General features: G+C 39.6%; 1 protein-coding gene across 1 annotated transcript in view; it reads right to left on the bottom strand.

The window, feature by feature from the left end:
* Window positions 1-12,769: 12,769 nt before the first annotated feature.
* LOC141799722 (LHFPL tetraspan subfamily member 4 protein-like) overlaps window positions 12,770-14,158 on the bottom strand; it is a 33,722-nt gene continuing 32,333 nt past the window's right edge. Inside the window, exon 4 of the mRNA XM_074682047.1 lies at window positions 12,770-12,860. Within this exon, the coding sequence (XP_074538148.1) occupies window positions 12,807-12,860 (54 nt within the window). The 3' untranslated portion in view covers window positions 12,770-12,806. The remainder of the gene's footprint in view (window positions 12,861-14,158) is intronic.

Raw genomic sequence — 14,158 nt, 5'->3', positions numbered from 1 at the left:
TTAAAAATAAATAAATAAAACTCTTTCTCTTCGTGTATTATTATTCAGTTTAATAAGCAGCTTCTAAGAAATGAAAACAAGATATGTTACAGTGCAAATTTTCAGAAAGCTCCCTTTAGAGCCCTTCCAAGTCCAGGAGCAAAGTCTGTCATGGATAAAACACAGGTATAAGTGGACACATGTTATCTACATAATTCAAAACTGTTCATATTTAATTGAGCGTCTCATCCAATCCAGCTGTACGCTTGGCACTGCTTCAGAGGATCCTCTTTATAAACAATCGAGTATCCACACTCTGTTCTGACCCGACGACACTTCCTGGGCCAGGAGGTGGGCTTCATTGGCCTAAAAGGAGAGGGGTGGAGACACAGGTCATTACAAAAGATGAAGAGGTACGACTGTTGGAGAACTAGGCCTTGTATACATAACTGAGTATTTTCAAAAATGAATATTCTTCCTCATTTCTTTTAAGATATACTTTCTTCCACATATTTTGGCATTTAATCTGCTGATAAGTGTGACTTGAAGCATGCCAAACCCATAGGTGGCAGTGTTTTTCAGGTGTTAAACCCATGCCAAGAGAACCAAAGCTGGCTGTTTTCCAAACCGCCTACTACATACTACATGTGAATGTAGTATGTAGTGCCTACTACATACTACCTACTGCTTTTGCATGTAGTATATAGCATGACTGTTCTGTTGGGTCTGTTTTGTAGTACACTACTTTGGTTTCCAGTCTCAGAAGGCGGAGCTACAGCTGATGATGGGTTTTTTTTGCCTTTAGTATAAATATACAAAATGTGCTATGGGCAGATCTCTGCATTTAGTTATTTTGTTAATAATATCAAACAGAATCCTCATTCTTAATTTCTAAACTTACACCAAAAGTCATATCATTGACTGAAAATAAATCTGTTTTGTTTTTTTTTAATTTTCACAGCTGATGAAAAAAACACCTCCATATAACCTACATATTGTTAAAAAGGGGAATTTAGTGTTTTATATGGGCTTTAATGAATTTGTAGAAGCAAACAAGACTTGACAAGATTTAGTCATGCTTTTATCTTATCACTTCACTTCTATCTCATGGACCGTATAGCGTTAGTGTTGTTGTATTGTAGTTGTAACGCCGACTCATTCCACTAGATGGAGGTAATTGACTGAAACCTGCCCCCCGCATTGACAGACAGCGTTGGCACCGTGTATTGTGGGAAACAGTATGCCAGGTAGACTGGTCTGTTGCATACTGAGAAATTTTCCTGGATCAGTAGGACATCCAGAGTTTTGAAATACTGCTAATTTTGGCAAGTTTTCGCATACTCACTTCTGCGTACTAAGTTTCAGCCAAAATAGTAGGCACTGCTAGTGTCGTAGGTGGTTTGGAAAACAGCCTGTATTTCATGAAACCATGAAACCAGAGTTTTCAAAAAAAAAAAAAAAAAAAAAAAACATGTTTTAAGTGACATAAAACTGTGGTTTTGTGTGGATAATGGTCCTGAATATTTGAAATTATATGCGGTTTCCCAGATACCCAGCTATGTTTAGACATGGCCCCAGGTATCCAATGAGCAGCCGGTATTCAAAATTATCCTTACAGAGGGGTTATCTTATGGTAAAGGGTTCCTACAAAGTAACAATGCTGGATGTTTAGGCTAAACATGCACAGATTTTCAAACCTCCATGTATTCATATATTGCAGAAATCTGAATCTGAAGACTGATCAAAACCTTTTTTAGAAAATAGCACAAATCTTCATGAGATCTTGCTGAAATATTTAAGTCTCACATTAGGATCTTCTAACTGGTTTATAACAAGTTAGGGGGGCCAGGGCTTCAAACACTGAGGTCTGCCCATAGCTCCATCCCAGGGCTGGCCAAACAGAGGGAAGGAGATTTGAGGAGTTGGGGTGCTTTGAGGAAGCAGCAACTAAAGTCGCGTGTCCACCAAGCAGACCACTTCGGTTCGTCTCGGTACGGCGTGCATTTTGTGGCGTTTCCACTGACTTATCCCAGGACAGATTCCCAAATAACCGAGGACTGCTTGGTGGAAACATGGCTTATACAAAAGCATTTCAGATAGAGGCTAAATTACAGATTCTCTAAAACACCAGGATGAGGAAAATATGGATTTTGTTTTGCTCTAAATCATCTAAAGCTTCGATGGGGGACCGCAGGAATAGAATAAAGACTTTTTAAAAAAGCACAGTACACCCTCTTTAATCAAAAAGAAAGAAAGGTATCTACTCACGTGAGGCAGTAAGCACCAAAGTCATGACAGAAACACTTGTCACAGCCTCTGCGGAAAGACTCTCCTGGTTTGTAAAACTTGTCTTTGTGTGAGCAGATGCCTGTAGAAGACAAGAACACAACAATAACACTTTGATCAACTATTAGAAGAGTAGATTACAGGTATAAAGAGACAGATAGTGCTGAGACTATTTTCTTCCATAGACTGAGCATGCTCCACATGATGCCCTTCCTGAACCAAGATTTTATGAAGTTTGTCTTTTTTCCCCTGTCTTTTGTCTTCGCACTTCTATGTCTAACATCTGTTACTAAAGCCTGCGTCACAAGCTTGCGTACCTCTATAAATGTATATCCATATGAGACAGTACATAGAGGCCTGTGAGAGGTCAGGCTACATCCAGCATCCACAATGATTTATTCTCTTTCCTGCAGGCTGTTCTCATGGGGATTTCCAGTAACCTTGTGGGTGAGATCAATAGGAACACTCTGATCTGCAGTGAGGAGCCCCGTGGGGTTTATTGCAAGGTCAGGGTTTAGAGGACACAGTCTATGGTCAGCCGGTCGAGGCTTGGCTAAAGGTCTCTGAAGTCACAAAGAAAGATGCACATTACTTAATATTCATCAGGGAGATGAAATAAATCTTACCTTTTATGTGATACACAGATGCTTCTGAGTATCCCTGGCTCAGCAGAAGAATGAGGGACAAGCAGCAGGCAAAGACCATCGAGACGGAGCATCCATGAATGTGTTTCATTATGAAAAATATAAAAATAAAAAGGGTTTAATCCCCAAACTCTTGTCCTATCACTGTAAAACTTGTCTGATATTAAAACTGTATCTCCCTCCTCTAAATTTTATGCAACCGTCCAGTGAAATCCATTGGTTGTGAGTGCTCAGGAGACACAGGCCAGTATTTATAGTATACCATCTTCACTGGGCAAAGACAGAGAAAAAATAAATAATCCACATTTTGGTTTCCTGGTTTCTTCCCAGATTCCCACATTTGTTTCAGAGACAGTTAAGTCGTGTGTCCATGCGTCTCTAAGTATTACCTTTAGGCCTGGCTGGCTACAAGAGCTCCATGGGTGAGAGGATTGCTGGGACAGTCGATGAGCTGTGGTGGCCTCAGTGCAGTTTCCCTCCTTTAGGCGTCTTTGTCTTCAATCTAACCTCAATTCATCCCTCTCTTTCACATTTAACACGTTACCCTCCCCCCATTCTATCACCACCTCACTCAACCTCCCATCTGCTGACTTTAAAGCCATCTTTCATGACTGCTGACTTTGTCAAAATTACATCCCTTTGTGCTGACACTGGTCCTGTGCGATGGCGATTGGTTAAAGCTACGAATAAAAACTGCATTGAAAAATATCAGATATGGATGAAAATATACTAGTTCTTTTTCTTATTCTGAGTAATTTCACGATTTAAAAATATTGTCAGAACAAAGTGTGCAAAATGAGAAACCTAACTGCGTCTCATATCCTGTGAGGAAATGAAAAGGCTTGGTGGTTTGGCAAGGACATTCCGTGCATAGTTTATATACACTGCATTACATATAGCATAAAACCACAGTTTTGCCTGAAAAGTGTGCCAGATATTTTTAGCCCTATAGTTCTTAGATGTTGTTTGAAATCTGGAAGTAAACTCTGATACCTCAGGTCAAGTTCAGTGGGAGCAGCTGTGAGTGCAAACATGCCGGGCTAATGTTACGTAAAAGTCGGAGATGAAGATTGTTTAATCGCTAATGGCAGGGAGTAAAACTGACCACTGGACATTTAGTGGTCAGTATCTTCCTTCCTCTCAGCCAGCCACATCCACACACTATGCCCCAACTGAAGAGAAAACAAATAAGACTTCAAGGGACTTGAGTAACAGTGGTGTTCACTGGCAGGACACTGTCTTTGTGTCAACACTTCAGCCTCAAAGAAGGTGGTTAGAGGAAGCACACACCACAAGAAGATCCTCTGTTTACTGTCCTTCCTTTATCTTCTCTGTGGTCAGTCACAACAAATGCAAATTCATTTACATGTGTTTGCATAATTAATGTTAAAAAGATCAACTTTATTATAAAAAACAATGCCCTACAAAACTACTCAATGTTACTAGCACTATCATAGGAGTATGAGTGTGCATCTGCTTGTCTACAGGGAAAATTGCCTCTATCCACTGTTGTATTATAGCTTTAAATAAGTGAGCGTGTCACCATTGACTTATTTCAGGTAGTTTTTACAGTGAAATAAGGTTGGTTGTTTTAAAGGTTTGAATGAAAAAACTAAAGTGAGGGTTTTTTTTGTCATGATTGAGTAAATTTTGTTTAAATTTACCTCCTAATTCTCTCATGTGATGCTAAAATGGGCAAAAGTCCTAAGATAAGGGATGACTAGATATGATACTGTATAAAAAAATACAGTGCAAAAAGATCAACTAGGATAGAGTACACTATGATATGTTACAGTACAGTACATTATGGTAAAATAGGGTGTGGTACAATTCAGTATGGTACAACACAGTACGGTACAGCGTGTCAAGGTACAATTTGGTAAGACATGATGTGATTAGGTATGATCTGACATGGTAAAATACAAGACAGTAAGGTAAGATATGGTATGATGCAATATGGTATGATAAGATACATTTAGCTACAGTACACAGTGAAACATTATGGTATGATATTGTACAGTATGATATACTACAGTATGCTACAGTAAGGTACCATACCTTGCTACACTCTACAGCATGCTATGCGATATGTTATGCGATACGTTATTATACGCAACATTGAGATGAGCTAAAATAAGATACACTATGATAGGTTATGGTACAGTACGGTAAAGACAACAGGGTACAGTACAATATGGTAAAGTACTATGCGTATGAAAGAGATAGTATGTACAGCACAATGATAAGGTATGATACATTAAGGTAAAACACTGTAAGGTAAGGTACACTTGGATACTGTTAACTGTGATATGTTTAGGTACATACCATGTGGTACAATAAGGTACAATACCAAACTGACCGACAAGGTAACATAAATTATGATACGATACGATACGATACGATACGATACGATACAATATGATTCAGTATTGTAAGGTATGGTAGGATACAGAACAGTACTGTAAAATGTAGTCTGATTTAATACAGACTGACATGACATGATGCAGTATGTACGTACCATGTCATCAACTGACCCTTAAGGAAACTTTAAGATTTTTGTTCAACATTCGCTTAGCAGATACATCCACAGCTCATTAACTAGAATTTTAATGTGATTAGGGAATAATTTAATGAATAATCTTCCTGGTTTGGTGGAGAGACAGGCCCATCACCTCAGATGTCTCTTTTCTCTGCTTTTGTATTCTGGCTCTATTACTTTTACTCTATGATCAACTTCCTGTGTTATTTTTTTCTGGGAATCATAAGTCAAATATCTTGATGAATGACCAGCACAAAGCGTGGTAGGTCTAAGAGGCTGACTGTGGTAGGTTGGCATCAAACAAAAGAGAAAGAGGCCTGAGTGTGGAGAGTGTAACAGTGTGGTAGGTAGAATGAAACTCAGAGGACCACACAGACAATAAACCACTAGTGATCATGATCATGGACAAAGGTATAGGTAGTAGTGTGTCATTTATCTCAGGGCACATTGTGACCTACATGATGCCCAATAGAGGTTTGAGCTCTGTGTTAGTGAGCCCACTACTGGAAAACAAGTATTTTATAAATCAAAGTGGAATGTTTTTAAGTTTCTCTAAGATTTGCTGGAGAGGAGTTAATATACACTCTCATGGTACCTGCTTTTCTCCAAATATAGGTTCACATCATCAGTGCCAAAACAATTTGTGGTTCTTTGATTATACATGCTATTGCTCCCAGGTAAGGTTTTTATGGCTGAAATTTCAATTTGAAAAGTGAAATGAAATGAAGCTTTGCAGGTTTACAGTTGTGGTTTTGTATTGAAGAGGAGCCAGCCTTGTGGCATCCTGCCTCACAGCTCATAACGGATACAGGCTCCAATAAATTACACCGCTGAGGGACCAGTGGTCACTAAAAGAGGACCACACAGAATATGAACCCAGTGAGAGTTTCGGGAACTTCCTATGTCCTTCTGGGATTCTCATGGCACAGGGGTGTGCGTGTGTGCATGTGTGTCGTGATCCTGTGTGTTATTCTTAAGTTACTGACTCACCATTAACTGTTCAACAGGACAGAACACTCAGCTGTAATGACATTAATAGCAGAAGAGGCTGAGCTGTACCAGAATAGATGCTGTGAGTGATTCATGGATTCAGGCAGGGTCACGTTTTGAATGTAAAATATCTTTATTCGACCTTCTCAAAATGTGTGTCAATAACAGAAATTTTCATTATGGTGAGTTGGAGTACTATTCACAAATAGAATTAATTAGACGTAATTTTCAAATCAAAACTCAGCATGTCATCAGAATTCATGAAAAGCCTCTTTCAGACCCACTTTTCAACAAATCAAGCAACTTTATAAATAGACTTTAATACACTCTTTTGGGTGTTGAGATTTCATCTGTTGGTGAGTCCAAGTTTGATCTGAGATGTTTCATCTGATGTGACAGAACAACAATCATCATACATCATACTAAAAGATACACAGAAAGTAAAGCAGAACAGAAAGGAAAGATTTTTGTATTGAACACATAAAAACAAGGATCTCATCAGAAGTACTCAACAAATCAGTATATCATTCTTTTGTTATACAAAACAAAACTGATTTTTTTTTTTCATGGTGATACATGAGAGTCGATGGTAATTTGGCAACATCTGCATTTCAGGAAATAACAGAAAGTCAAATATTAATATAACATAACTCACTGACATTAATTCTCTTCACCCCGACCCCTCCCACCCCCAACGTTATGTCTTTGTACATGATATTGCATGATAAAAACTATGATGACAGATCAATGGCATTTACACAGCCAGCATGTTTGCTGCAAGAGATCGGAAATGACTTCTCATCGTCTCTGCGTCCTTTTTATTCATTTTTCAGTCTTTTCTTTTTATGAACCTTTAATCAAGGACAGAGGTGAATTCAGTTTTGGAGTCTGAGCACAAACTTGAAATAAACAGAAATCAAATTTTACATCTACATATCAAAATTTCTAAAAGGGATTGAACGTAACATGTATTTTGACTCCAAACTGAATTGACCTCATATCCGCAGAAAAAAACCCTCCTAGCTTTAGAGCTCAGTCAGAGTATGTAGTCTTCGGTAGAAAAAACTACGTGTCACTACTTGTTTTGCTGGTTCTGCACCACATCTGAAAGAAATCGAGAGTTCTTAGAGGCACCTGGAGTGGTACAAATATGTGCTCATCAGGGTTAAGGTATCGTCAGTTCCTTGTTAAGGTATTGTTCAGTTCATCGTCAAGTCCTCAGGAACCCGGAGAGGAGACCAGACCGGTGATCACACAGGTCCTCGGAGGTCTGGTGTGACCACTTCTGAGGGTCTTAGGGCTTTTTTTTTTTTTCTCAGTACAGTTGGTTTGACATGACATGTCCTGGGCCCGGGAGTGTATCCCAAAATGAGAGATGCAAGCTATAGATGTTGAAATCACAATATATACCATATGAGAGACAGAAACGCCATTTATACCATCAGATAAAAAATCACCATGCTGACGTCCCAGCAAGTGCGCCAATTCCCATTACCATGTACATATCAAAAGCAAAAGAGTCTTGCAGTACCAAATGGATGAGGTCTGTAGATCGCGTTTTGTCGAACATATTTTTAGATGCTTGCACAGTTACTTCAATGAGGGCCCAGCACTCCTACCCTAGGATGGTGAATAGATGTAGGCCGAGATTCGTGCAGAGCCTGCATGGACAGCATCGTCTGATACAGCATGAGGGCTGTTTTTAGTGTCTTTAAGGCCCAGCTTGGAAAACCAGAGTCTCGCTCTTCAACCCAAAAGGAGTCAAACTGATACACACAGGAGATGTCGTGACCACAACACAGGAACGTCCGTTGAGTTTGTGTTTGCAGATCATTTCCATAATGAGCCTTTAATACAGTACTGTGTACACAGCTTCCTGAGAGTTAGCTAGCTACCATTCTGAAAAACACGCAGCACATCTAGCTATCTGCTCATAAGATGTTAGTATCAAAGGGATGCAGCACAACCAACACAAAATCCTCTACTGAGCCCCGGCTGAAACTGAAAACCAAATCCATGATGAGTCCTCATAGACTGTATATGAAAAATGGACGTAGCCTCTTTGTCTAAGTGAAGACACCGCAACTTTTTTAGCACCCAGACATCAAAAGACCAGGTCAATTGCAATTTAGCTGGATGTATATGACCAAAAATTTATCCAAATTCTCTGTAAATTTATTACTAATGAGCAATTTTCCAAATACAGTTGAGTTTGGGTCTTAATTTATCGTAGTCTCTAAAGTCCCATAAGTTGATCCTTTTTATCTTTTCCACAGAAATTGTCCTCCTCAGAGATAGGTGGAGGTTTGATTAAAAAGATGCATCGCTGATAGCTGTAAACTGGTAAACCAAGATGTTAACTTTGCAAACAGGTAATCCAGTAACTCTGAGTCTACAATGATGTAATCTTAAACCTGCTGACACTCTTAACACCTGCAACCACAGTGCTCTGTTCTTTCAGTGAAGCCAGTCAACACAAAATGAAAATCCCATAAACAGGCAAATTTAATAGGGTTTAAATGCTTGATCATTTTTTGAATTAAGGTCCATGTCGAAAATAATCATCAAATTAGGGCTTGTTTTATGGATTGACAGATTGATTAATGTGTCCCAATGACTGTTTATAAGATAAAAAGTCCTGCAAACAAGATAAAACTATCCCCAATGCAGAGCCTTTGTAACAAGTTTTCTTAAAATAATGAAGTTAACAGCTCCTAAATTGAATGTTATTAAAAGTAAATAAAAGATAAACAATGTGTATTTTTCAGCCTTCCTTTACAGCCTGGTTAGCAAAAAGTAGCAATTAACAATTGTGGATGCACATTGCTGATAAAGCTAGTGCTAGGATAAGCTAATTATTTAGTTTTAACTTAACTTCTCCCTAGCTTTACCCTCAAAACAAACAGCATAGAAAAAGCCAAAACAGTCGTCCACAAACCAATAAACGCTATCACAGTCCTTTTTTGATATACAGTCTATGACATTAACCCATTACTGATGTTGAACACGTTGTCTTGTTTTTTTTATTTTTAATTTTATCTTGGAATTTTGTTTGATATGTATTAAAAAACTGCTCTCTGAAAATTTACAGATGAAAGCTTGAAGATGTTCCCAGAGGGCGAGTGAATACTGCACCCTAACAAAGTACCATGCATCTAAATCTGTCTAACAGAGGCCTTCTGATGTAGAAAGGATCCAGTCACTTTTGTTTCTTACAGTCTGCCTCCCCTCAAACAGACATGCCATAAACAATTACTGTGTGCTATTTTTATCATTTGACTCCCCGTGACAGACCCACCGAGCTTTGGTGCCTCTGGGAGGTTCAGTTACAGTATGTCAGCCTGAAGCGCTGCTCTGAGAGGGATACGAGCCCCGCAATGCGAACACAGCTCGTCACATGTTGGAGTCAGACTTCAGTGATGTTTCTGATCTCATCGTGATCAGTGCCATCGATGCTGACGTGTAACTTTGAAGGCCATAAATGTGTTTATGGGTACATTGGTGAGTCACAGTCAACCTGTCAGGTGTGTCGAGCCAATCAGTTTGAAGTCGCTCTGTTTGAAACATTTTCCTTGCTGGTGTAGCGATGGCTGCTATTATAAACTGTGTCAGGTTAATTCATGTCAAAGGGAAACTACATGTATTAGTGTTTTGGAGTGCTACCACAAGGGACTTTGTTTCTGGAACAACAATGGGTGGTGTTGGTGACATTAGCCAGTCGTTATTAGCCGTTCTAGGAATTTGTTTGTGTTAGCATCAGGCTAATGTGTGTACATTTTTTTATTGTTGCATGTCTTTATCGGCCAGCAGAGGGCGACTTTAGAAGTAATAAAGGGGAAATAAAAGCTTCATAGGCCTGTCAGAGAACACACTTCTCTGTGGTAAACTTCGTAGAGTTTTCCTGAGGTCTTGCGTGTCAGGACAGCTTGGCATCCAATCAGCTTGTGGACTCATTTTATTTTTTGTCTTTGTTCAAAAGGACTCCTGAAGAGAGACAAGAAATGTTGGAGTAGAGAGTAGGGGATGACAAGGAGGGTGGGTCAAGGCTGGGTGTCAAACCAACAGATCAGACTGTGGCCACCGTTTAGCTTTTTTTTGGAGAGTGTTTCGGGGAACCTTATGCCTTAATTTGAAAGAATTTAGAAAGACAGAACATTTTAATAGAAAAAGGGGGAATGACATGCATCAAATCATGCCAGGTCCACAAGGACCTGTGAGGACACAAGCCTCTGTACATAGGGCACCTGCTTCTTAAATTGAACCAAACCAAGGCTCTGGCTGTAGCTTTTAAAACCATATTTAGAAATGTAATCACTGCTTTAGAACATGCAGATAAAGCACTACAATAATGCCCAATTTTGATATGGGAATGGGGGCAGAGCACATCGTATTTTGGTGCCACATGTGGTCTCCCTTCCTGCAAGCAAAATGCAGTTTGCAGTGCTTTGTCAGCAGAACCGTAGAAGGTAACTCTTCAAACAAGGCTTCAAACATGGCCTGTTTACTGTTACAAAGAGAAAGTAAAAGTCTTTGTTTTACTCTTTCTATTGCTTCAAGTTAGAAACTGGACAAGCTTGTATCATAAGCTATGTGTAATTGAGACTATGCGATGATGTCCACAATGTGATCACACTAACCAACACCAGGTTTTCAAAGTAATGCCAAGAATCAAACATGGAGCACGTAACATGACCGTCCAGTCAAGATTTATATTCTTGCATCAGGCTCTGCAGTCACAGTTCAGTTTGCTAACTATAGCCATGTTTCCACCAAGCAGACCGGTTTGGTTCGTCTCAGTACGGCACACATTTTGTGGCATTTTCCACTGACTTATCCCGCGACACATCCCCAAATAACTGAGACTAACCGTCCCGCTTTTTGGAACCCTTTCACATGGGTGCCAGACTGAACCAATCCGCTCTCAGAAGGTGATGCAACATCACTGCAGACCGTTGATTGGTCAAAAGAATCGTCACTTACGGGATCAGGCTTAACTGTACCAAACAGTGCCAAACCGTACTGAACTGAACTGGACTGCTTGATGGAAACGCGGCTTAAGACTCATGTCACAGAGGTAACCTTTCTGCTGCCCCGGCTCTTTTTCTGGACTCTTCTCTCTTTTTTGGGGGGAGGGTTGATAATCTGCTGTGGTTTTGTCCCTCTTATTTTTCCACTTATAAGGACTTTTAAAGCAGAACTGCTTATTGAAAGAGGCATTTATGTGACATCACCTTAAGACGATGCAGCACTTGGGGCTAACCTCTGAGAGACTCAAACAGCCAGGTTCACACCGTCTTAAGACATCTGTAGAGTAAACAGATCACTGTATGCTGGAACCATAATCTGGAGTAAACTGCACACTTGGAGATGAAAGTTGGACTTGGACTGCAACATTGCAGCAAAGCATTTTAAAGTTTTACGATCCATTGTCGGGTGAAATACTACAATAAGGAACTTGTTCTGAGGCTGTGTTGTTGAAGGGAAAGTGTCTTCATTCTGTACTTAAAACATTGTGAAGAAACACTTTTATTTTGTTTTAAAAGTCTCAGCTTTTCTGTGGAATATCCAGCTTAGATATCCCATTCCTCTCATCTTTCCTTTCACTTAAAATCAGTGGTAAGGATTCGTAGAAACGCGTTGGATCTGCTTATACTCTGATGCTCTTCTGGCACAAGGAACCAAGGGTAAAAAATACTCGAATGCATTAGAGTCAGATGAGGTTTTGTTGTCGGCTGTTTCTGTCAGCAGTTATGTTATTTACATGGTTAAATATGTACAGTAGAGAATCTCCCAGAGATGTTAGGTTCTGTAAAGCTGCGATGGGATACTCCTTTAAATCCCTCGTCCTTAGATGAAGAGCCATACCAGTCCGTGTTGGAGTGTGTTAAATGTTTAATAATGCACTCTCTGCCATGTTGCCGGTCTCGACTCTAACACGATTCAGGGAGTTTCTTCCTCTGACGCTTTGAATGAACACATTACACAAACTCATTAAACGGCACAGTCATAAAGAAAGCATCGAAATCAAAGATGGACGTTATGGTTCTTCATCTCGAGGATTAAATTTCTCACACAATCAAGACTTTAATACAGCAAAACTTTTTTTTCTCCTTCATAAAGGTTTTTGTTGAGAAAGTCAACCTTTAAATGCACTGTACAACCCTTTTTGTCTCTCAAAATATAGTTTATCCCAGTGTGGTCTGTGTTTTTTTTTTTTTTTTTTTATCTTACAGATTCCTGTACACTTGGTGTCTGCATTAAGTTTGGGTGATATCCTGATCATTGGAGAGAAGAGAAGAAGAGAGAAGTATGCATGAAAGAGAGAGAAGACAGAGAAAGAGAGGATTTGTCCGGGGCCGTCGGTGCCCTCAGTGAAGACGCTGCACGCCGTACCGCGGCTCTCGCCTGTCCCGCACCTCGATCTGAAGAAAACAACACAGAGAAAAACAAAAACTGAGCACTATATATGATCAATTTACAAGATGTTTGTGAGTTTTAAAGAGGAATTTAAAATTATGCACATGATATAATGTGAATAACAAAGTGCATTGGGAAAGTGTTCACTGCGCACTTTTTTCCACATTATGTTATGTTACAGCCTCGTACCAAAATGAAACAAAAAAAACTTTTTTTCCCCTAAAAATTCTACACACAACACCCCTAATGACAATGTTAAAAACGTTTTTTTTTTTTTTTTTTTTTTTTTTAAATTAAAGCCTTGAGGTTGTTTTTTGGAATATGATGTCACAAGCTTGGCACACCAATCTATGGGCAGTTTGGTTCATTCTTCTTTACAGCTCCTCTCAAGCTTCATCAGGTTGAACCGGGAGCATTGGTGCACAGACATTTTCAGATCTCTACAGAGATATTAGATCAGATTCAAGTCTGGGCTCTGGCTGAGCCACTCAAGGAAATTCACAGAGTAGTCCTGAAGCCACTCCTTTGATACCTTGGCGGTGTGCTAAGGGTCGTTGTCCTCCTGAAGTATGAACCCCAGCTCGAGGTCAAACCACTCCAGAGCAGATCTTCATCCAGGATGTGTCTTTACAATGCTGCATTCATCTTTTCCTCAATCCTGACTGGTCTCCCAGTTCCTGCTGCTGAAAAACATCCCCACAGCATGATGCTGACACCACCATGCTTCACTGTAGGGATGGTATTGTCCAGGTGATGAGCGGTGCCTGGTTTCCTCCAAACATGATGCCTGGCATTCAAAGAGTTCAATCTTTGTCTCATTAGACCAAAGGGTTTTCTATCTTATGGTCCGAGCTTTGTGGCAAAGGCTGGGAATTGTCATGGATTGTTTTTTTTTTGGTTTGTGTATTTGAGGTTCTGAGTTTATATTAGTGATTCTTGTCTTGAGTTAATCTTAGTTATTTTTGAGTGTTCTGTGTTCTTTGTTTTTGTTTTTAGTCTGTGTTTCTTGTGGTTTGGATTTGTTTCTTATGATGTGTATGTCTTTTTATGATTATTTCTAGTGTTTTGGTGTCTTCAATGTATTTAGTATCGGTCTTGAGTTTCCCTGTGTTTGGTTTGGTTCTCCTTGTGTTTCCCTCCTTGTTGATTGCTCCTCATGTGTTTCACCTGTGTCTTGTTTCACACCTGTGTTGCTCACTCCCCTGTCTGTTTGGGCCATGTCCACACGTAGCCGGTTATTTAGGAAACCACATATATTTTTCTATGTTTACGCCTGTCATCCACACAAAACCACAGTTTTACA

This window comes from Halichoeres trimaculatus, unplaced genomic scaffold (genome assembly GCF_033239565.1).
Source record: "Halichoeres trimaculatus isolate MK-OKI-2021-1 unplaced genomic scaffold, fHalTri1.1 fHalTri1_scaffold_11, whole genome shotgun sequence".
In the NCBI taxonomy this organism is placed as follows: domain Eukaryota; kingdom Metazoa; phylum Chordata; class Actinopteri; order Labriformes; family Labridae; genus Halichoeres; species Halichoeres trimaculatus.
This window is presented reverse-complemented; position numbering and strand designations above follow the sequence as displayed.